Source organism: Hyla sarda, chromosome 5 (genome assembly GCF_029499605.1).
Source record: "Hyla sarda isolate aHylSar1 chromosome 5, aHylSar1.hap1, whole genome shotgun sequence".
Classification (NCBI taxonomy): domain Eukaryota; kingdom Metazoa; phylum Chordata; class Amphibia; order Anura; family Hylidae; genus Hyla; species Hyla sarda.
The window spans coordinates 268,854,199-268,879,682 of NC_079193.1; the positions used below are offsets into that span (position 1 = coordinate 268,854,199).

Here is a 25,484-nt window from a genome sequence, read left to right on the forward strand (position 1 = left end):
AAACCCAGCCCAAATGCAAAAAAACTGTGAAAAGCAGGGAAAAGAAACCTACATACCTACCCAAACACACGTTTTGCTGTAGGAAGCTTTGTCAGGGGGCGTGATTCAGACCTGAGTGTTCAGACCTCCGTTGATTAGGAGAACGAGCCGAGAGATGTCTGTGCTGCCGCGCACTCCTCTTCCTGCTCTGGGTCATATGATCGAAACACGTACCATAGACATTGCTTGTGTCTTGATCATGGAACACTGAGCCGGGAGAGAACACTCTCAGCGCGAACTTTTCCTCACTCGTTCTCCTGATTGGTGGAGCTCTGAACACTCAGCTCCCCTGCCGATCCAAACTATGACATATTGCTAGGACGTGTCAAAACATTTTCTAAATGACAATGACCATTTGAGTATAGTTCTCCTGGGATTGATAGACATAGAAACTTACTAAGGAGCGACACAAAGTAGATCCTGCATACAAAGGCCCTTGCAGACTGATCATGTGTTTCCATAAATATTATAGTTTGTAATCTCATCTGCTTCAGTCTATCTATTGTCTATAGTCTCTTAATATTTTTTTCTAGTTTTTCTTTTAGTTCTTTGTGCATTTGTATTGGTATCCTTACCATTTGAATCTGCATTTTCCTACATAAGAGGGTTCTCACCTGTAGTGCTCATTGGAGCTTGGCAAAGTGTCTTGCCGCGTGAAATATATGTTGCTCTGGCCTTTGTCCACATCTTAATCTCTTTTTTATTAAAATAAATTTTGAATAATAACTATATTAATTACATATATTAACTACATGATTTAGCAATGATCTTAATAGTAGAGCACCACTGTGTCATCAGCATTTTCTACTAGTCTCCTGTACCCTGTTCATATTGTGGAAGTTTAAATCGGGGAACTACAGTGCCAGCTTTATATCTACAGTATAGCCTTTAGACAATGTCCGATTGTGATATCACAATGTCCGATTATAACATCACAATGCGGTATTGTGACATGACAAAGCCCCATTGTGACATATCTCCTCATTGTGACATAACAATGCCCCATTATGACACTGCAAAGTCCTATTGTGACAATGCCCCATTGTGACATCACAATGCATGAGTATGACATAACAATGCCTGATTGTGACCTGACAATGCCCCATTATGACATGATACTTCATTGTGACATTCCAATTTCCCGTTGTAACATCACAGGATCCAATTGTGACATTATTTTGGATTGTGACATCACAATGCTCCATTGTGACATCACAGTTCCCCTATTGTGACATCACATAGCTGGATTGTGATATCACAATGCCAGTGTGTATTCATAAATGCTGGCACAGTATTTACAAATTAATATATGGGATACAGTCTATATAAATTCATATATGGGGTACAATAAATTAATAAATTTATATATGGGGCACACTCTATATAAATTAATACATGGGGCACACTCTATATAAATTAATACATGGGGCACACTCTATATAAATTAATACATGGGGCACACTCTATATAAATTAATACATGGGGCACACTCTATATAAATTAATATATGGGGCACACTATATAAATTAATACATGGGGCACACTATATAAATTAATACATGGGGCACACTCTATATTAATTAATACATGGGGCACACTCTATATAAATTAATACATGGGGCACACTCTATATAAATTAATACATGGGGCACACTCTATATAAATTAATACATGGGGCACACTCTATATAAATGAATACATGGGGCACACTCTATATAAATTAATACATGGGGCACACTCTATATAAATGAATACATGGGGCACACTCTATATAAATGAATACATGGGGCACACTCTATATAAATGAATACATGGGGCACACTCTATATAAATGAATACATGGGGCACACTCTATATAAATGAATACATGGGGCACACTCTATATAAATGAATACATGGGGCACACTCTATTTAAATTAATACATGGGGCACACTCTATATAAATTAATACATGGGGCACACTCTATATAAATGAATACATGGGGCACATTCTATATAAATTAATACATGGGGCACACTCTATATAAATTAATACATGGGGCACACTCTATATAAATTAATACATGGGGCACACTCTATATAAATTAATACATGGGGCACACTCTATATAAATGAATACATGGGGCACATTCTATATAAATTAATACATGGGGCACACTCTATATAAATTAATACATGGGGCACACTCTATATAAATTAATACATGGGGCACACTCTATATAAATTAATACATGGGGCACACTCTATATAAATTAATACATGGGGCACATTCTATATAAATTAATACATGGGGCACACTCTATATAAATTAATACATGGGGCACACTCTATTTAAATTAATATATGGGGCACACTCTATATAAATTAATACATGGGGCACACTCTATATAAATTAATACATGGGGCACACTATATAAATTAATACATGGGGCACACTCTATATAAATTAATACATGGGGCACACTCTATATAAATTAATACATGGGGCACACTATATAAATTAATACATGGGGCACACTCTATATAAATTAATACATGGGGCACACTCTATATAAATTAATACATGGGGCACACTCTATATAAATTAATACATGGGGCACACTCTATATAAATTAATACATGGGGCCCACTCTATATAAATTAATATATGGGGCCCACTCTATATAAATTAATATATGGGGCACACTCTATATAAATTAATATATGGGGCACACTCTATATAAATTAATATATGGGGCACACTCTATATAAATTAATTCATGGGGCACACTCTATATAAATTAATACATGGGGCACACTCTATATAAATTAATACATGGGGCACACTCTATATAAATTAATACATGGGGCACACTCTATATAAATTAATACATGGGGCACACTCTATATAAATTAATATATGGGGCACACTATATAAATTAATACATGGGGCACACTATATAAATTAATACATGGGGCACACTCTATATTAATTAATACATGGGGCACACTCTATATAAATTAATACATGGGGCACACTCTATATAAATTAATACATGGGGCACACTCTATATAAATTAATACATGGGGCACACTCTATATAAATGAATACATGGGGCACACTCTATATAAATTAATACATGGGGCACACTCTATATAAATGAATACATGGGGCACACTCTATATAAATGAATACATGGGGCACACTCTATATAAATGAATACATGGGGCACACTCTATATAAATGAATACATGGGGCACACTCTATATAAATGAATACATGGGGCACACTCTATATAAATGAATACATGGGGCACACTCTATTTAAATTAATACATGGGGCACACTCTATATAAATGAATACATGGGGCACATTCTATATAAATTAATACATGGGGCACACTCTATATAAATTAATACATGGGGCACACTCTATATAAATTAATACATGGGGCACACTCTATATAAATTAATACATGGGGCACACTCTATATAAATGAATACATGGGGCACATTCTATATAAATTAATACATGGGGCACACTCTATATAAATTAATACATGGGGCACACTCTATATAAATTAATACATGGGGCACACTCTATATAAATTAATACATGGGGCACACTCTATATAAATTAATACATGGGGCACATTCTATATAAATTAATACATGGGGCACACTCTATATAAATTAATACATGGGGCACACTCTATTTAAATTAATATATGGGGCACACTCTATATAAATTAATACATGGGGCACACTCTATATAAATTAATACATGGGGCACACTATATAAATTAATACATGGGGCACACTCTATATAAATTAATACATGGGGCACACTCTATATAAATTAATACATGGGGCACACTATATAAATTAATACATGGGGCACACTCTATATAAATTAATACATGGGGCACACTCTATATAAATTAATACATGGGGCACACTCTATATAAATTAATACATGGGGCCCACTCTATATAAATTAATATATGGGGCACACTCTATATAAATTAATATATGGGGCACACTCTATATAAATTAATATATGGGGCACACTCTATATAAATTAATATATGGGGCACACTCTATATAAATTAATTCATGGGGCACACTCTATATAAATTAATACATGGGGCACACTCTATATAAATTAATACATGGGGCACACTCTATATAAATTAATACATGGGGCACACTCTATATAAATTAATATATGGGGCACACTCTATATAAATTAATATATGGGGCACACTCTATATAAATTAATACATGGGGCACACTCTATATAAATTAATATATGGGGCACACTCTATATAAATTAATATATGGGGCACACTCTATATAAATTAATACATGGGTGTCACGATTCGGCTGGCAGGAGGTGGATCCTCTGTGCCAGAGAGGGATTGGCGTGGACCGTGCTAGTGGACCGGTTCTAAGTTACTACTGGTATTCACCAGAGCCCGCCGCAAAGCGGGATGGTCTTGCAGCGGCGGTAGTAACCAGGTCGTATCCACTAGCAACGGCTCAACCTCTCTGACTGCTGAAGATAGGCGCGGTACAAGGGAGTAGACAAGAGCAAGGTCGGACGTAGCAGAAGGTCGGGGCAGGCAGCAAGGATCGTAGTCAGAGAAAAAACGCCTCGTGCGAACAAAGTCCATATCCTGGCGGAGCTCCTGACGCCTTTCGGAAAAACGCATGTCAATGCGAGTGGCTAGATGAATGAGTTCATGCAGGTTAGCAGGAATTTCTCGTGCGGCCAGAACATCTTTAATGTTGCTGGATAGGCCTTTTTTAAAGGTCGCGCAGAGGGCCTCATTATTCCAGGATAATTCGGAAGCAAGAGTACGGAATTGGATGGCGTACTCGCCAACGGAAGAATTACCCTGGACCAGGTTCAGCAGGGCAGTCTCAGCAGAAGAGGCTCGGGCAGGTTCCTCAAAGACACTTCGAATTTCCGAGAAGAAGGAGTGTACAGAGGCAGTGACGGGGTCATTGCGGTCCCAGAGCGGTGTGGCCCATGACAGAGCTTTCCCAGACAGAAGGCTGACTACGAAAGCCACCTTAGACCTTTCAGTAGGAAACTGGTCCGACATCATCTCCAAGTGCAGGGAACATTGCGAAAGAAAGCCACGGCAAAACTTAGAGTCCCCATCAAATTTATCCGGCAAGGATAGTCGTAGGCCGGAAGCGGCCACTCGCTGCGGAGGAGGTGCAGGAGCTGGCGGAGGAGATGATTGCTGAAGCTGTGGTAGTAGCTGCTGTAGCATCACGGTCAGTTGAGACAGCTGGTGGCCTTGTTGCGCTATCTGTTGCGACTGCTGGGCGACCACCGTGGTGAGGTCGGCGACAACTGGCAGTGGAACTTCAGCGGGATCCATGGCCGGATCTACTGTCACGATTCGGCTGGCAGGAGGTGGATCCTCTGTGCCAGAGAGGGATTGGCGTGGACCGTGCTAGTGGACCGGTTCTAAGTTACTACTGGTATTCACCAGAGCCCGCCGCAAAGCGGGATGGTCTTGCAGCGGCGGTAGTAACCAGGTCGTATCCACTAGCAACGGCTCAACCTCTCTGACTGCTGAAGATAGACGCGGTACAAGGGAGTAGACAAGAGCAAGGTCGGACGTAGCAGAAGGTCGGGGCAGGCAGCAAGGATCGTAGTCAGGGGCAACGGCAGGAGGTCTGGAACACAGGCTAGGAACACACTAGGAAACGCTTTCACTGGCACAATGGCAACAAGATCCGGCGAGGGAGTGCAGGGGAAGTGAGGTATACATAGGGAGTGCAAATGTGAACACACTAATTAGAACAACTGCGCCAATCAGTGGCGCAGTGGCCCTTTAAATCGCAGAGACCCGGCGCGCGCGCGCCCTAGGGAGCGGGGCCGCGCGCGCCGGGACAGGACCGACGGAGAGCGAGTCAGGTACGGGAGCCGGGGTGCGCATCGCGAGCGGGCGCCACCCGCATCGCGAATCGCATCCCGGCTGGAGGCGGTATCGCAGCGCACCCGGTCAGTGGATCTGACCGGGGCGCTGCAGTAGCGAGGATGTTGCGAGCGCTCCGGGGAGGAGCGGGGACCCGGAGCGCTCGGCGTAACAGTACCCCCCCCCTTGGGTCTCCCCCTCTTCTTGGAGCCTGAGAACCTGAGGACCAGACTTTTGTCTAGGATGTTGTCCTCAGGTTCCCAGGATCTCTCTTCAGGACCACAGCCCTCCCAATCAACCAAAAAATTTTTTTTCCCTCTGACCGTCTTGGAGGCCAGTATCTCCTTCACGGAGAAGATGTCAGAAGAACCGGAAACAGGAGTGGGAGAAACAAGTTTGGGAGAGAAACGGTTGATGATGAGTGGTTTAAGAAGAGAGACATGAAAGGCATTAGGAATACGAAGAGAAGGAGGAAGAAGAAGTTTGTAAGAGACAGGATTAATTTGGCACAAGATTTTGAAAGGACCAAGATAGCGTGGTCCCAGTTTGTAGCTGGGGACACGGAAGCGGACATATTTAGCAGAGAGCCATACCTTGTCTCCGGGAGAAAAAATGGGGGGAGCTCTTCTTTTCTTATCGGCAAACTTTTTCATGCGAGATGAAGCCTGTAAAAGAGAATTTTGGGTCTCCTTCCATATGGTGGAAAGATCACGAGTCACTTCATCCACAGCGGGCAAACCAGAGGGCAAGGGAGTAGGGAGGGGGGGAAGAGGGTGACGGCCGTACACCACGAAAAATGGGGATTTAGAAGAAGATTCAGAGACTCTGAAGTTGTACGAGAATTCGGCCCATGGTAGAAGATCTGCCCAGTCATTCTGGCGGGAGGAAACAAAATGCCGTAAATAGTCACCCAGGACCTGGTTAATTCTTTCTACTTGCCCATTGGATTGAGGATGATAAGCAGAAGAGAAGTTTAATTTAATCTTGAGTTGTTTACAGAGAGCCCTCCAGAATTTTGACACGAATTGGACGCCTCTATCCGAGGTGATCTGCGTGGGCAAACCGTGAAGACGAAAAATGTGTACAAAAAATTGTTTTGCCAACTGAGGCGCTGAAGGAAGACCAGGAAGAGGAATAAAATGTGCCATCTTGGAAAATCGATCAATGACCACCCAAACAACAGTGTTGCCACGGGATGGGGGTAAGTCTGTAATAAAATCCATACCAATCAGAGACCAAGGCTGTTCGGGGACAGGCAGAGGATGAAGGAGACCAGCAGGCTTCTGGCGAGGAGTCTTATCCCGGGCACAGACAGTACAGGCCTGCACAAAATCAACAACATCCGTCTCCAGAGTCGGCCACCAATAGAAGCGAGAGATGAGTTGCAAGGACTTTTTGATGCCCGCATGGCCAGCGAGGTGGGAGGAGTGACCCCATTTGAGAATCCCGAGACGTTGGCGTGGAGAAACGAAGGTCTTCCCTGGAGGAGTTTGCCTGATGGAGGCTGGAGAAGTGGAGATCAGACAGTCAGGAGGAATGATGTGTTGCGGAGAGACCTCTACTTCCGAGGCGTCCGAGGAACGAGAGAGAGCATCGGCCCTAATGTTCTTGTCGGCAGGGCGAAAATGAATTTCAAAGTTAAAACGGGCAAAGAACAAAGACCACCTGGCCTGGCGAGGATTCAGCCGTTGGGCAGACTGGAGATAGGAGAGATTCTTGTGGTCGGTGTAAATGATAACTGGAAATTTTGATCCCTCCAGCAGATGCCTCCATTCCTCAAGTGCCAATTTAATGGCCAGTAGTTCTCGATCCCCGATGGAGTAGTTCCTCTCCGCCGGAGAGAAGGTCCTAGAAAAAAAACCACAAGTCACAGCATGCCCGGAAGAATTTTTTTGTAGGAGGACAGCTCCAGCTCCCACTGAGGAGGCATCTACCTCCAATAGGAAGGGTTTAGATGGGTCAGGTCTGGAGAGCACGGGAGCAGAAGAAAAGGCAGACTTGAGCCGTTTAAATGCGTCTTCCGCTTGAGGAGACCAGGACTTAGGATTGGCATTCTTCTTGGTTAAAGCCACGATAGGAGCCACAATAGTGGAAAAATGAGGAATAAATTGTCTGTAATAATTGGCGAACCCCAAAAAACGTTGGATAGCACGGTGTCCGGAGGGGCGTGGCCAATCTAAGACGGCAGAGAGTTTATCTGGGTCCATTTGTAGTCCCTGGCCAGAGACCAAGTATCCTAGGAAAGGAAGAGATTGACATTCAAACAGACATTTCTCCATTTTGGCATAAAGTTCATTGTCTCGAAGTCTCTGAAGAACCATGCGGACATGCTGGCGGTGTTCCTCTAAGTTGGCAGAAAAAATCAGAATATCGTCCAGATACACAACAACACAGGAATATAAGAGATCACGAAAAATTTCATTAACAAAGTCTTGGAAGACGGCAGGGGCGTTGCACAGGCCAAAGGGCATGACCAGATACTCAAAGTGTCCATCTCTAGTGTTAAATGCAGTTTTCCATTCGTCCCCCTCCCTGATGCGGATGAGATTATAAGCACCTCTTAAGTCCAGTTTGGTAAAGATGTGGGCACCTTGAAGACGATCAAAGAGTTCTGAGATAAGAGGTAGGGGGTAGCGGTTCTTTACCGTGATTTTATTAAGTCCGCGGTAATCAATGCAAGGACGTAGGGAGCCATCTTTTTTGGACACAAAGAAAAATCCAGCTCCGGCAGGAGAGGAGGATTTGCGGATAAACCCCTTTTTTTAATTTTCCTGGATGTATTCAGACATAGCAAGAGTCTCTGGGGCGGACAGAGGATAAATTCTGCCCCGGGGTGGAGTAGTGCCCGGGAGGAGGTCAATAGGACAGTCATAAGGCCTGTGAGGAGGTAAAGTCTCAGCTTGTTTTTTGCAAAATACGTCAGCATAGTCCATATAAGCCTTAGGGAGACCGGTTACAGGGGGAACCACAGGGTCACGGCAGGGAGTACTGGGAACCAGTTTAAGACAGTCCTTGAAACAAGAAGTACCCCAGCTCTTGATCTCTCCTGTGGACCAATCAAGGGTTGGGGAATGGCGTTGAAGCCACGGTAGTCCAAGGAGAATTTCGGAAGTGCAATTGGAGAGGACCAAAAACTCAATTTTTTCGTGATGAGGTCCGATGCACATTAGGAGGGGCTCCGTGCGGTAACGCACGGTACAGTCCAATCTTTCATTGTTAATACAATTGATGTAGAGGGGTCTGGCGAGACTGGTCACCGGGATGTTGAACCTGTTGATGAGAGAGGCCAAAATAAAATTTCCTGCAGATCCGGAATCCAAGAAGGCCATAGTAGAGAAGGAGAAGGTAGAGGCAGATATCCGCACAGGCACAGTAAGGCGTGGAGAAGCAGAGTTGACATCAAGAACTGTCTCACCTTTGTGCGGAGTCAGCGTACGTCTTTCCAGGCGGGGAGGACGGATAGGACAATCCTTCAGGAAGTGTTCGGTACCGGCACAGTACAGGCAAAGATTCTCCATGCGGCGTCGTGTCCTCTCTTGAGGTGTCAAGCGAGACCGGTCAACTTGCATAGCCTCCACGGCGGGAGGCACAGGAACGGATTGCAGAGGACCAGAGGAGAGAGGAGCCGGGGAGAAAAAACGCCTCCTTGCGAACAAAGTCCATATCCTGGCGGAGCTCCTGACGCCTTTCGGAAAAACGCATGTCAATGCGAGTGGCTAGGTGAATGAGTTCATGCAGGTTAGCAGGAATTTCTCGTGCGGCCAGAACATCTTTAATGTTGCTGGATAGGCCTTTTTTAAAGGTCGCGCAGAGGGCCTCATTATTCCAGGATAATTTGGAAGCAAGAGTACGGAATTGGATGGCGTACTCGCCAACGAAAGAATTACCCTGGACCAGGTTCAGCAGGGCAGTCTCAGCAGAAGAGGCTCGGGCAGGTTCCTCAAAGACACTTCGAATTTCCGAGAAGAAGGAGTGTACAGAGGCAGTGACGGGGTCATTGCGGTCCCAGAGCGGTGTGGCCCATGACAGAGCTTTCCCAGACAGAAGGCTGACTACGAAAGCCACCTTAGACCTTTCAGTAGGAAACTGGTCCGACATCATCTCCAAGTGCAGGGAACATTGCGAAAGAAAGCCACGGCAAAACTTAGAGTCCCCATCAAATTTATCCGGCAAGGATAGTCGTAGGCCGGAAGCGGCCACTCGCTGCGGAGGAGGTGCAGGAGCTGGCGGAGGAGATGATTGCTGAAGCTGTGGTAGTAGCTGCTGTAGCATCACGGTCAGTTGAGACAGCTGGTGGCCTTGTTGCGCTATCTGTTGCGACTGCTGGGCGACCACCGTGGTGAGGTTGGCGACAACTGGCAGTGGAACTTCAGCGGGATCCATGGCCGGATCTACTGTCACGATTCGGCTGGCAGGAGGTGGATCCTCTGTGCCAGAGAGGGATTGGCGTGGACCGTGCTAGTGGACCGGTTCTAAGTTACTACTGGTATTCACCAGAGCCCGCCGCAAAGCGGGATGGTCTTGCAGCGGCGGTAGTAACCAGGTCGTATCCACTAGCAACGGCTCAACCTCTCTGACTGCTGAAGATAGGCGCGGTACAAGGGAGTAGACAAGAGCAAGGTCGGACGTAGCAGAAGGTCGGGGCAGGCAGCAAGGATCGTAGTCAGGGGCAACGGCAGGAGGTCTGGAACACAGGCTAGGAACACACTAGGAAACGCTTTCACTGGCACAATGGCAACAAGATCCGGCGAGGGAGTGCAGGGGAAGTGAGGTATACATAGGGAGTGCAAAGGTGAACACACTAATTAGAACAACTGCGCCAATCAGTGGCGCAGTGGCCCTTTAAATCGCAGAGACCCGGCGCGCGCGCGCCCTAGGGAGCGGGGCCGCGCGCGCCGGGACAGGACCGACGGAGAGCGAGTCAGGTACGGGAGCCGGGGTGCGCATCGCGAGCGGGCGCCACCCGCATCGCGAATCGCATCCCGGCTGGAGGCGGTATTGCAGCGCACCCGGTCAGTGGATCTGACCGGGGCGCTGCAGTAGCGAGGATGTTGCGAGCGCTCCGGGGAGGAGCGGGGACCCGGAGCGCTCGGCGTAACAATGGGGCACACTATATAAATTAATATATGGGGCACACTCTATATAAATTAATACATGGGGCACACTCTATATAAATTAATACATGGGGCACACTCTATATAAATTAATATATGGGGCACACTCTATATAAATTAATATATGGGGCACACTCTATATAAATTAATACATGGGGCACACTCTATATAAATTAATATATGGGGCACACTCTATATAAATTAATACATGGGGCACACTCTATATAAATTAATACATGGGGCACACTCTATATAAATTAATAAAAGGGGTACAGTATATGAATTCATATATGGAGCCTTCTTTGGAAGCAGCATAGAAGTAGTACAGCACTCAGCCTCTCCTCTGCTCCCATAGGGACAAGTGACTTTTATTCCAACATAGCGTACAGAGTTGGTTGCATCATTTCAACCCTTTCAGAAAGTGTGGTTCCTGAAACAATGATGGACATTGGGGTTAAACTGTTGCAGCTTACCCTGTACCCTTTGTTGTAATAAAAGTCACACGTTGGAATGGTTGCTGGACTTGTGGATTTTCTTTTGAGGGTTATATTCAAAGGGCACAGTGTGTGGCAATATTATATTTGAGGTACAGTGTCCGGAAGGGTTATATTTAGGGCGCACAGTGTTTGGCAGGGTATATTCCAGTGTTTCTCAAGTGTGGTCCTCAAGTCCCCCCAACAGGTCGTTTCCTGGATTTCCTTAGTCTTTCACAAGTGATATAATTATGGTCAGTGCATCAGGCATCACCACAGTCATATCACCTGTGAAAGACTAAGGAAATCCTGAAAACATGACCTGTTGGGGGTGCTTGAGGACCGCACTTGAGAAACACTGGTATATTCAGATAGTAAAGTGTGTGGCAGTGTTATATTCAGATGGTTCAGTGTTTGACAAGGTATATTCAGGGGTAACAATGTGTGGCAGTGTTATATTCAGATGGTAAAGTGTGTGGCTGTATTATATTCAGATGGTAAAGTGTGCGGCAGTGTTATATTCAGATGGTAAAGTGTGTGGCAGTGTTATATTCAGATGGTACAGTGTGTGGCAGTGTTATATTCAGATGGTTCAGTGTTTGACAAGGTTATATTCAGATGGTACAGTGTGTGGCAGTGTTATATTCAGATGGTTCAGTGTTTGACAAGGTTATATTCAGATGGTACAGTGTGTGGCAGTGTTATATTCAGATGGTACAGTGTGTGGCAGTGTTATATTCAGATGGTACAGTGTGTGGCAGTGTTATATTCAGATGGTTCAGTGTTTGACAAGGTTATATTCAGATGGTAAAGTGTGTGGCAGTGTTATATTCAGATGGTAGAGTGTTTGACAAGGTTATATTCAGATGGTAAAGTGTGTGGCAGTGTTATATTCAGATGGTAAAGTGTGTGGCTGTATTATATTCAGATGGTAAAGTGTGTGGCAGTGTTATATTCAGATGGTTCAGTGTTTGACAAGGTTATATTCAGATGGTAAAGTGTGTGGCAGGGTTATATTCAGAGAAGCTCTGGTCGCCTGGATTGTCCGGATAGAAAAAAGAGGGTCTTTGGGGCGCACACCGTGGTGAGTTGGATAAACCGCGGACACCATGTAAAATAAAAACATCAATCAGGAGAATTGGACACACACATAAAATAGATATAAAAATACCAAGAAAATGTACATAAATATAATATTTACATTCACAGTGTATTTTTACGCAAATTAAAATCCATTAAAAATCATGGAATATAAAAAGAGGAAACAATGACTTGAATGTATGACATTTGCATTGCCCCAATTTGTATATTTATTTTTTCTATCAGTGCTGTTTTGTAGGTATAAAGGCAGGTTCCTGCTCTGTATTTAGGCTCTATTATGGACATTTATCAACGGGTATAGTCAGGTTTTCTTTACTATAATTGTCGCAAAATTGTCGCAACTGCGACTACGCGATTTTTTGTGCGACATTTTGACTGGAAAGCGAGAAAAGCAAGTTTTCCAAAAATTAACTACGTAGTAATAATTTTAAAATGGAATACGGGTAGTCAGGTATTTATTAACTGCGACAGTCGCAACAGCGTTAAAAATTGACTAAATTTACTCCAGCTCAAACATGGAGAAGAAAAAGCTACAACCAAAGTAAAAAAGTAAAAATTGCTTACGTGAAAGAAAATTATCAACAGTCTGAGACCAGTTGATAAATACGTCACACATAAGCAAAAAAAAGTAAGGAAAAAACTACTAAAAAAAAGAATACATAAGCAAACATTGATAAATGTCCCTCTATATTTATTAAAGGAACTGGCTGTGGTGTAGAAGATAGGCACACTCCTTTGAATCTTGTTCATACCATGAGGTGCAAAGTTCAGGTCCCCAGTGGACCAAAAAGTAGTATTAGGTACAATATAAAAATTTTACATTTTTCCCCCCTTCATATGTAGATACATCTCTTTACTATTATTATTGCTAGTCATTATTATTGCTAGTCATATGAGTTAAAGTTTAGATGTTACATTATTATTAGTTGACACTCCTATGGAAGGGATGAGCTGCAGTACCAAAAAAAAACCACTAGATGGTGCTTAGTAAACTCAGAGGATTCAGTGTTAGCAGTGTTACACTTGGAGGGGACAGTGCCTGGCAGGGTTATATTCAGAAGACACAGGGGGAGATTTATCAAAACTTTTGGAAAGAAAAGGTTGAGCAGTTGCCCATAGCAACCAATCAGATTCCTTCTTTCATTCATAAAGAGGCCTCTATACAATGAAAGAAGCAATCTGATTGCTGTGGGCAACTGGTCAACTTTTCCTCTCCACATGCTTTGATAAATTTCCCCCACTGTGGCTGACGGTAATTTTTTTATGGGGCTCTGTGTGTGGCAGGGTTATATTCAGAGGGTACAGCATGTAGCAGGGTTATATTCGGGGGGCACAGTGCGTGGTAGTATTGTTTTCAGGGGCACAGTGTCTGCAAGGGTTATACTCAGGAGGCACAGTGTGTGGTAGTATTATATTCAAAATACACAGTCCAGTCGGCTAATACTTAGCGGCTCAATGGTGGCAGTATTCAGAGGCGTAGCTTTTAGCTTCTGGGCCCCAATGCAAAATCTGCAACAGGGCCCTATATGCCAATGATGATACTGGTCTCTTATGGTGCAGATGTGCTTTCGCTACGAGCAGGCACATGTAAAGACAACATAGAGCGGGCCTTCACCAGGGGATTCGCAGCATAAAATACGCTGTAAATCCGCTCGTGTGAACGTACCCTAATGGTCTATTCACACGTACAGTATTCTGTACAGATTTGATGCGCAGGATTTTCTGCTGCAGATTTCAATGTAAACTGAATGAATGAATGAACACAGCTTGAAATCCTGCGCATCAAATCTGCGAAGAATACGGTTCGTGTGAATAGACCCTTAGATGGTAAAAACGTATTTAGCACCTTCCCTTTACTTGAAAATAGGTATATTTGAATTTTACAGTTCAAAGATGACCTACATCACGGCCGTCTGTCACACCATGTAGGGAACCTGTTGTTGAAAATGTTAATCCCACCCCTGGGGCCCCACCATGATAAGACAGGAGGCGGGGTACAGCAGTGGGGTAATGTAGTAGGGACCCCACCATGATAGTGCAGAAGGTACAGCAGTGAGGTGATGTAGTAGGGGCCCCGCCATGATAGTGCAGAAGGTATAGCAGTTAGGTGATGTAGTAGGGGCCCCGCCATGAAGATACAGGAGGTATAACAGTGAGGTGATGTAGTAGGGGCCCCGCCATGATGGTACAGGAGATATAGAAGTGAGGTGATGTAGTAGGGGCCTCACCATGATAGTACAGGAGATATAGCAGTGAGGTGATGTAGTAGGGGCCCCGCCATGAAGGTACACCAGTGAAGTGATGTAGTAGGGGCCCCGCCATGAAGGTACAGGAGGTACAGCAGTGAAGTGATGTAGTAACGGCCCGCCATGATGATACAGGAGGTACAGCAGTGAGGTGATGTAGTAGGGGCCCCACCATGATGGTACAGGAGGTATAGCAGTGAGGTGATGTAGTAGGGGCCCCACCATGATGGTACAGGAGGTATAGCAGTGAGGTGATGTAGTAGGGGCCCCACCATGATGATACAGGAGGTATAGCAGTGAGGTGATGTAGTAGGGGCCCCACCATGATATTACAGGAGGTATAGCAGTGAGGTGATGTAGTAGGGGCCCCACCATGATAGTACAGGAAATATAGCAGTGAGGTGATGTAGTAGGGGCCCCGCCATGATGGTACAGGAGGTATAGCAGTGAGGTGATGTAGTAGGGGCCCCACAATGATGGTACAGGAGGTATAGCAGTGAGGTGATGTAGTAGGGGCCCCACCATGATGGTACAGGAGGTATAGCAGTGAGGTGATGTAGTAGGGGCCCCACCATGATACAGGAGGTATAGCAGTGAGGAGATGTAGTAGGGGCCCCACCATGATATTACAGGAGGTATAGCAGTGAGGTGATGTAGTAGGGGCCCCGCCATGAAGGTACAGGATGTAAAGCAGTGAGGTGATGTAGTAGGGGCCCCACCATGATAGTACAGGAGGTATAGCAGTGAGGTGATGTAGTAGGGGCCCCACCATGATGGTACAGGAGGTATAGCAGTGAGGTGATGTAGTAGGGGCCCCACCATGATGATCCAGGAGGTATAGCAGTGAGGTGATGTAGTAGGGGCCCCACCATGATATTACAGGAGGTATAGCAGTGAGGTGATGTAGTAGGGGCCCCACCATGATAGTACAGGAAATATAGCAGTGAGGTGATGTAGTAGGGGCCCCGCCATGAAGGTACAGCAGTGAGGTGATGTAGTAGGGGCCCCGCCATGATGGTACAGGAGGTATAGCAGTGAGGTGATGTAGTAGGGGCCCCACAATGATGGTACAGGAGGTATAGCAGTGAGGTGATGTAGTAGGGGCCCCACCATGATACAGGAGGTATAGCAGTGAGGTGATGTAGTAGGGGCCCCACCATGATATTACAGGAGGTATAGCAGTGAGGTGATGTAGTAGGGGCCCCGCCATGAAGGTACAGGATGTATAGCAGTGAGGTGATGTAATAGGGGCCCCACCATGATAGTACAGGAGGTATAGCAGTGAGGTGATGTAGTAGGGGCCCCACCATGATAGTACAGGAGGTATAGCAGTGAGGTGATGTAGTAGGGGCCCCACCATGATAGTACAGGAGATATAGTAGTGAGGTGATGTAGTAGGGGCCCCGCCATGAAGGTACAGGAGGTATAGTAGTGAGGTGATGTAGTAGGGGCCCCACCATGAAGGTACAGGAGATATAGCAGTGAGGTGATGTAGTAGGGGCCCCACCATGATTGTACAGGAGGTATAGCAGTGAGGTGATGTAGTAGGGGCCCCACCATGATAGTACAGGAGGTATAGCAGTGAGGTGATGTAGTAGGGGCCCCACCATGATGATACAGGAGATATAGCAGTGAGGTGATGTAGTAGGGGCCCCACCATGAAGGTACAGGAGGTATAGCAGTGAGGTGATGTAGTAGGGGCCCCACCATGAAGGTACAGGAGATATAGCAGTGAGGTGATGTAGTAGGGGCCCCACCATGATTGTACAGGAGGTATAGCAGTGAGGTGATGTAGTAGGGGCCCCACCATGATAGTACAGGAGGTATAGCAGTGAGGTGATGTAGTAGGGGCCCCACCATGATGATACAGGAGATATAGCAGTGAGGTGATGTAGTAGGGGCCCCACCATGAAGGTACAGGAGGTATAGCAGTGAGGTGATTGTAGTAGGGGCCCCACCATGATGGTACAGGAGGTATAGCAGTGAGGTGATGTAGTAGGCGCCCCACCATGATTGTACAGGAGGTATAGCAGTGTGGTGATGTAGTAGGGGCCCCACCATGATGGTACAGGAGGTATAGCAGTTAGGTGATGTAGTAGGGGCCCCACCATGATGGTACAGGAGGTATAGTAGTGAGGTGATGTAGTAGGGGCCCCACCAAGATGATACAGGAGGTATAGCAGTGAGGTGATGTAGTAGGGGCCCCACCAAGATGATACAGGAGGTATAGCAGTGAGGTGATGTAGTAGGGGCCCCACCATGATAGTACAGGAGGTATAGCAGTGAGGTGATGTAGTAGGGGCCCCACCATGATAGTACAGGAGGTATAGCAGTGAGGTGATGTAGTAGGGGCCCCACCATGATAGCACAGGAGGTATAGCAGTGAGGTGATGTAGTAGGGGCCCCACCATGATAGCACAGGAGGTATAGCAGTGAGGTGATGTAGTAGGGGCCCCACCATGATGGTACAGGAGGTATAGCAGTGAGGTGATGTAGTAGGGGCCCCACCAAGATGATACAGGAGATATAGCAGTGAGGTGATGTAGTAGGGGCCCCACCATGAAGGTACAGGAGGTATAGCAGTGAGGTGATGTAGTAGGGGCCCCACCATGATAGTACAGGAGGTATAGCAGTGAGGTGATGTAGTAGGGGCCCCACCATGATGGTACAGGAGGTATAGCAGTGAGGTGATGTAGTAGGGGCCCCACCATGATGGTACAGGAGGTATAGCAGTGAGGTGATGTAGTAGGGTCCCCACCATGATGATACAGGAGGTTTAGCAGTGAGGTGATGTAGTAAGGGCCCCACCATGATATTACAGGAGGTATAGCAGTGAGGTGATGTAGTAGGGGCCCCACCATGATAGTACAGGAGGTATAGCAGTGAGGTGATGTAGTAGGGGCCCCACCATGATAGTACAGGAGGTATAGCAGTGAGGTGATGTAGTAGGGGCCCCACCATGATGGTACAGGAGGTATAGCAGTGAGGTGATGTAGTAGGGGCCCCACCATGATGATACAGGAGATATAGCAGTGAGGTGATGTAGTAGGGGCCCCACCATGAAGGTACAGGAGGTATAGCAGTGAGGTGATGTAGTAGGGGCCCCACCATGATGGTACAGGAGGTATAGCAGTGAAGTGATGTAGTAGGGGCCCCACCATGATGGTAAACGGAGGTATAGCAGTGAGGTGATGTAGTAGGGGCCCCACCATGATGATACAGGAGATATAGCAGTGAGGTGATGTAGTAGGGGCCCCACCATGAAGGTACAGGAGGTATAGCAGTGAGGTGATGTAGTAGGGGCCCCACCATGATGGTACAGGAGGTATAGCAGTGAAGTGATGTAGTAGGGGCCCCACCATGATGGTAAACGGAGGTATAGCAGTGAGGTGATGTAGTAGGGGCCCCACCATGATGGTAAACGGAGGTATAGCAGTGAGGTGATGTAGTAGGGGCCCCACCATGATAGTACAGGAGGTATAGCAGTGAGGTGATGTAGTAGGGGCCCCACCATGATGGTACAGGAGGTATAGCAGTGAGGTGATGTAGTAGGGGTCCCACCATGATGGTACAGCAGTGAGGTGATGTAGTAGGGGCCCCACCATGATGGTAAACGGAGGTATAGCAGTGAGGTGATGTAGTAGGGGCCCCACCATGAAGGTACAGGAGGTATAGCAGTGAAGTGATGTAGTAGGGGCCCCGCCATGAAGGTACAGCAGTGAGGTGATGTAGTAGGGGCCCCACCATGAAGGTACAGGAGGTATAGCAGTGAGGTGATGTAGTAGGGGCCCCACCATGATGGTACAGGAGGTATAGCAGTGAGGTGATGTAGTAGGGGCCCCACCATGATGGTACAGGAGGTATAGCAGTGAGGTGATTTAGTAGGGGCCCCACCATGATGGTAAACGGAGGTATAGCAGTGAGGTGATGTAGTAGGGGCCCCACCATGAAGGTACAGGAGGTATAGCAGTGAAGTGATGTAGTAGGGGCCCCGCCATGAAGGTACAGGAGGTACAGCAGTGAGGTGATGTAGTAGGGGCCCCACCATGAAGGTACAGGAGATATAGCAGTGAAGTGATGTAGTAGGGGCCCCACCATGATATTACAGGAGGTATAGCAGTGAGGTGATGTAGTAGGGGCCCCACCATGATTGTACAGGAGGTTTAGCAGTGAGGTGATGTAGTAGGGGCCCCACCATGATAGTACAGGAGGTATAGCAGTGAGGTGATGTAGTAGGGGCCCCACCATGATGATACAGGAGATATAGCAGTGAGGTGATGTAGTAGGGGCCCCACCATGATGGTACAGGAGGTATAGCAGTGAGGTGATGTAGTAGGGGCCCCACCATGATGGTACAGGAGGTATAGCAGTGAGGTGATTTAGTAGGGGCCCCACCATGATGGTAAACGGAGGTATAGCAGTGAGGTTATGTAGTAGGGGCCCCACCATGAAGGTACAGGAGGTATAGCAGTGACGTGATGTAGTAGGGGCCCCGCCATGAAGGTACAGGAGGTACAGCAGTGAGGTGATGTAGTAGGGGCCCCACCATGAAGGTACAGGAGATATAGCAGTGAAGTGATGTAGTAGGGGCCCCACCATGATATTACAGGAGGTATAGCAGTGAGGTGATGTAGTAGGGGCCCCACCATGATTGTACAGGAGGTTTAGCAGTGAGGTGATGTAGTAGGGGCCCCACCATGATAGTACAGGAGGTATAGCAGTGAGGTGATGTAGTAGGGGCCCCACCATGATGATACAGGAGATATAGCAGTGAGGTGATGTAGTAGGGGCCCCACCATGAAGGTACAGGAGGTATAGCAGTGAGGTGATTGTAGTAGGGGCCCCACCATGATGGTACAGGAGGTATAGCAGTGAGGTGATGTAGTAGGCGCCCCACCATGATTGTACAGGAGGTATAGCAGTGTGGTGATGTAGTAGGGGCCCCACCATGATGGTACAGGAGGTATAGTAGTGAGGTGATGTAGTAGGGGCCCCACCAAGATGATACAGGAGGTATAGCAGTGAGGTGATGTAGTAGGGGCCCCACCATGATAGTACAGGAGGTATAGCAGTGAGGTGATGTAGTAGGGGCCCCACCATGATAGTACAGGAGGTATAGCAGTGAGGTGATGTAGTAGGGGCCCCACCATGATAGTACAGGAGGTATAGCAGTGAGGTGATGTAGTAGGGGCCCCACCATGATGGTACAGGAGGTATAGCAGTGAGGTGATGTAGTAGGGGCCCCACCATGATGATACAGGAGATATAGCAGTGAGGTGATGTAGTAGGGGCCCCACCATGAAGGTACAGGAGGTATAGCAGTGAGGTGATGTAGTAGGGGCCCCACCATGATGGTACAGGAGGTATAGCAGTGAAGTGATGTAGTAGGGGCCCCACCATGATGGTAAACGGAGGTATAGCAGTGAGGTGATGTAGTAGGGGCCCCACCATGATGATACAGGAGATATAGCAGTGAGGTGATGTAGTAGGGGCCCCACCATGAAGGTACAGGAGGTATAGCAGTGAGGTGATGTAGTAGGGGCCCCACCATGATGGTACAGGAGGTATAGCAGTGAAGTGATGTAGTAGGGGCCCCACCATGATGGTAAACGGAGGTATAGCAGTGAGGTGATGTAGTAGGGGCCCCACCATGATGGTAAACGGAGGTATAGCAGTGAGGTGATGTAGTAGGGGCCCCACCATGATAGTACAGGAGGTATAGCAGTGAGGTGATGTAGTAGGGGCCCCACCATAATGGTACAGGAGGTATAGCAGTGAGGTGATGTAGTAGGGGTCCCACCATGATGGTATAGCAGTGAGGTGATGTAGTAGGGGTCCCACCATGATGGTACAGCAGTGAGGTGATGTAGTAGGGGCCCCACCATGATGGTAAACGGAGGTATAGCAGTGAGGTGATGTAGTAGGGGCCCCACCATGAAGGTACAGGAGGTATAGCAGTGAGGTGATGTAGTAGGGGCCCCACCATGAAGGTACAGGAGGTATAGCAGTGAGGTGATGTAGTAGGGGCCCCACCATGATGGTACAGGAGGTATAGCAGTGAGGTGATGTAGTAGGGGCCCCACCATGATGGTACAGGAGGTATAGCAGTGAGGTGATTTAGTAGGGGCCCCACCATGATGGTAAACGGAGGTATAGCAGTGAGGTGATGTAGTAGGGGCCCCACCATGAAGGTACAGGAGGTATAGCAGTGAAGTGATGTAGTAGGGGCCCCGCCATGAAGGTACAGGAGGTACAGCAGTGAGGTGATGTAGTAGGGGCCCCACCATGATAGTACAGGAGGTATAGCAGTGAGGTGATGTAGTAGGGGTCCCACCATGATGGTACAGGAGATATAGCAGTGAAGTGATGTAGTAGGGGCCCCGCCATGAAGGTACAGGAGATATAGCAGTGAGGTGATGTAGTAGGGGCCCCACCATGATAGTACAGGAGATATAGCAGTGAGGTGATGTAGTAGGGGCCCCACCATGATAGTACAGGAGGTATAGCAGTGAGGTGATGTAGTAGGGGCCCCACCATGATGGTACAGGAGGTATAGCAGTGAGGTGATGTAGTAGGGGCCCCACCATGATGGTACAGGAGGTATAGCAGTGAGGTGATGTAGTAGGGGCCCCACCATGATGGTACAGGAGGTATAGCAGTGAGGTGATGTAGTAGGGGTCCCACCATGATGGTACAGGAGGTATAGCAGTGAGGTGATGTAGTAGGGGTCCAACCATGATGGTACAGGAGGTATAGCAGTGAGGTTATGTAGTAGGGGTCCCACCATGATGGTACAGGAGGTATAGCAGTGAGGTCATGTAGTAGGGGCCCCACCATGATGGTACAGGAGATATAGCAGTGAGGTGATGTAGTAGGGGTCCCACCATGATGGTACAGGAGGTATAGCAGTGAGGTGATGTAGTAGGGGCCCCACCATGATAGTACAGGAGATATAGCAGTGAGGTGATGTAGTAGGGGTCCCACCATGATGGTACAGGAGGTATAGTAGTGAGGTGATGTAGTAGGGGTCCCACCATGATTGTACAGGAGGTATAGCAGTGAGGTGATGTAGTAGGGGCCCCACCATGATAGTACAGGAGGTATAGCAGTGAGGTGATGTAGTAGGGGCCCCACCATGATAGTACAGGAGGTATAGCAGTGAGGTGATGTAGTAGGGGTCCCACCATGATGGTACAGGAGGTATAGCAGTGAGGTGATGTAGTAGGGGCCCCACCATGATGGTACAGGAGGTATAGCAGTGAGGTGATGTAGTAGGGGCCCCACCATGATGGTACAGGAGGTATAGCAGTGAGGTGATTTAGTAGGGGCCCCACCATGATGGTAAACGGAGGTATAGCAGTGAGGTGATGTAGTAGGGGCCCCACCATGAAGGTACAGGAGGTATAGCAGTGAAGTGATGTAGTAGGGGCCCCGCCATGAAGGTACAGGAGGTACAGCAGTGAGGTGATGTAGTAGGGGCCCCACCATGATAGTACAGGAGGTATAGCAGTGAGGTGATGTAGTAGGGGTCCCACCATGATGGTACAGGAGATATAGCAGTGAAGTGATGTAGTAGGGGCCCCGCCATGAAGGTACAGGAGATATAGCAGTGAGGTGATGTAGTAGGGGCCCCACCATGATGGTACAGGAGGTATAGCAGTGAGGTGATGTAGTAGGGGCCCCACCATGATGGTACAGGAGGTATAGCAGTGAGGTGATGTAGTAGGGGCCCCACCATGATGGTACAGGAGGTATAGCAGTGAGGTGATGTAGTAGGGGTCCCACCATGATGGTACAGGAGGTATAGCAGTGAGGTCATGTAGTAGGGGCCCCACCATGATGGTACAGGAGATATAGCAGTGAGGTGATGTAGTAGGGGTCCCACCATGATGGTACAGGAGGTATAGCAGTGAGGTGATGTAGTAGGGGCCCCACCATGATAGTACAGGAGATATAGCAGTGAGGTGATGTAGTAGGGGTCCCACCATGATGGTACAGGAGGTATAGTAGTGAGGTGATGTAGTAGGGGTCCCACCATGATTGTACAGGAGGTATAGCAGTGAGGTGATGTAGTAGGGGCCCCACCATGATAGTACAGGAGGTATAGCAGTGAGGTGATGTAGTAGGGGCCCCACCATGATAGTACAGGAGGTATAGCAGTGAGGTGATGTAGTAGGGGTCCCACCATGATGGTACAGGAGGTATAGCAGTGAGGTGATGTAGTAGGGGCCCCACCATGATAGTACAGGAGGTATAGCAGTGAGGTGATGTAGTAGGGGTCCCACCATGATGGTACAGGAGGTATAGCAGTGAGGTGATGTAGTAGGGGCCCCACCATGATGGTACAGGAGGTATAGCAGTGAGGTGATGTAGTAGGGGCCCCACCATGATGGTACAGGAGGTATAGCAGTGAGGTGATGTAGTAGGGGTCCCACCATGATGGTACAGGAGGTATAGCAGTGAGGTGATGTAGTAGGGGTCCCACCATGATGGTACAGGAGGTATAGCAGTGAGGTGATGTAGTAGGGGTCCCACCATGATGGTACAGGAGGTATAGCAGTGAGGTGATGTAGTAGGGGTCCCACCATGATGGTACAGGAAGTATAGCAGTGAGGTCATGTAGTAGGGGCCCCACCATGATAGTACAGGAGATATAGCAGTGAGGTGATGTAGTAGGGGCCCCACCATGATTGTACAGGAGGTATAGCAGTGAGGTGATGTAGTAGGGGTCCCACCATGATGGTACAGGAGGTATAGCAGTGAGGTGATGTAGTAGGGGCCCCACCATGATGGTACAGGAGGTATAGCAGTGAGGTGATGTAGTAGGGGCCCCACCATGATGGTACAGGAGGTATAGCAGTGAGGTGATGTAGTAGGGGTCCCACCATGATGGTACAGGAGGTATAGCAGTGAGGTGATGTAGTAGGGGTCCCACCATGATGGTACAGGAGGTATAGCAGTGAGGTGATGTAGTAGGGGTCCCACCATGATGGTACAGGAGGTATAGCAGTGAGGTGATGTAGTAGGGGTCCCACCATGATGGTACAGGAGGTATAGCAGTGAGGTCATGTAGTAGGGGCCCCACCATGATAGTACAGGAGATATAGCAGTGAGGTGATGTAGTAGGGGCCCCACCATGATTGTACAGGAGGTATAGCAGTGAGGTGATGTAGTAGGGGCCCCACCATGATGGTACAGGAGGTATAGCAGTGAGGTGATGTAGTAGGGGCCCCGCCATGATGGTACAGGAGGTATAGCAGTGAGGTGATGTAGTAGGGGCCCCACCATGATGGTACAGGAGGTATAGCAGTGAGGTGATGTAGTAGGGGCTCCACCATGATGGTACAGGAGGTATAGCAGTGAGGTGATGTAGTAGGGGCTCCACCATGATGGTACAGGAGGTATAGCAGTGAGGTGATGTAGTAGGGGCTCCACCATGATGGTACAGGAGGTATAGCAGTGAGGTGATGTAGTAGGGGCCCCACCATGATGGTACAGGAGGTATAGCAGTGAGGTGATGTAGTAGGGGCCCCACCATGATGGTACAGGAGGTATAGCAGTGAGGTGATGTAGTAGGGGCTCCACCATGATGGTACAGGAGGTATAGCAGTGAGGTGATGTAGTAGAGGCCCCACCATGATGGTACAGGAGGTATAGCAGTGAGGTGATGTAGTAGGGGCCCCACCATGATGGTACAGGAGGTATAGCAGTGAGGTGATGTAGTAGGGGCTCCACCATGATGGTACAGGAGGTATAGCAGTGAGGTGATGTAGTAGGGGTCCCACCATGATGGTACAGGAGGTATAGCAGTGAGGTGATGTAGTAGAGGCCCCACCATGATGGTACAGGAGGTATAGCAGTGAGGTGATGTAGTAGGGGCCCCACCATGATGGTACAGGAGGTACAGCAGTGTCCCCAGCCCTCAGCACAGTGATGCGCTCCCCCTTCCCACAGCCCCGCCGCACCCCCTCTCCGCGCATGCTCAGTAGCAGTCGGGTGTTAGCGGTGGCCGAGTTTTGGCCTTGTCCTCCTAATTCACTCCGGGGAACTCTCCTCCCCGTACACGGCTCTCCGCTCCGGGGATTTTGCTTTCCTTCGCTACTCCGGTTCCTGCTCGGGGCCTAGTCGGCCATACACAGGAGGGAAAGTGAGGCAGCAGGGCTCTGCTTGTCTGAATCCCTCCCGAGGGATGAGCGGCTCTCGCAATAACCGGGTTATGGTGGAGGGGGTCGGGGCCCGAGTGTCCAGAGGTCCGGACTGGAAATGGGGGAAGCAGGACGGCGGAGAGGGTCATGTGGGCACCGTGCGCAGCTTCGAGAGCCCAGAGGAGGTGGTGGTGGTGTGGGACAACGGGACGGCCGCCAACTACCGCTGCTCCGGGGCCTACGACCTGCGGATCCTGGACAGTGCGCCCACCGGTGAGGAGGCGGGGGCTGCGGGATGTGTGCCCGGGGGCTGCGGGATGTGTGCCCGGGGGCTGCGGGGAGCGGGTGTTATGTACACAGTAACTGTGTCATGTAATTCACTGACCCCAACCGGTGACCCTCCAGCTGTTGCAAAACTACAACTCCCAGCATGCCCCGACGAGGTTGT

At 48.0% G+C, this 25,484-nt stretch overlaps 1 protein-coding gene across 2 annotated transcripts in view; it reads left to right on the plus strand.

Annotated features, from left to right (window-relative positions):
- Positions 1–25,484, plus strand: part of MIB1 (MIB E3 ubiquitin protein ligase 1) — a 176,688-nt gene that overhangs the window by 54,853 nt on the left and 96,351 nt on the right. Inside the window, exon 1 of one of the 2 annotated variants that reach the window (XM_056521696.1) lies at positions 24,817–25,309. The exons of the other annotated variant lie outside the window; for it this stretch is intronic. Coding sequence (XP_056377671.1) covers positions 25,081–25,309 — 229 coding nt within the window. The 5' untranslated portion in view covers positions 24,817–25,080. Of the gene's footprint in view, positions 1–24,816; positions 25,310–25,484 lie in introns of those variants that run through there. 2 annotated transcript variants of the gene reach the window in all.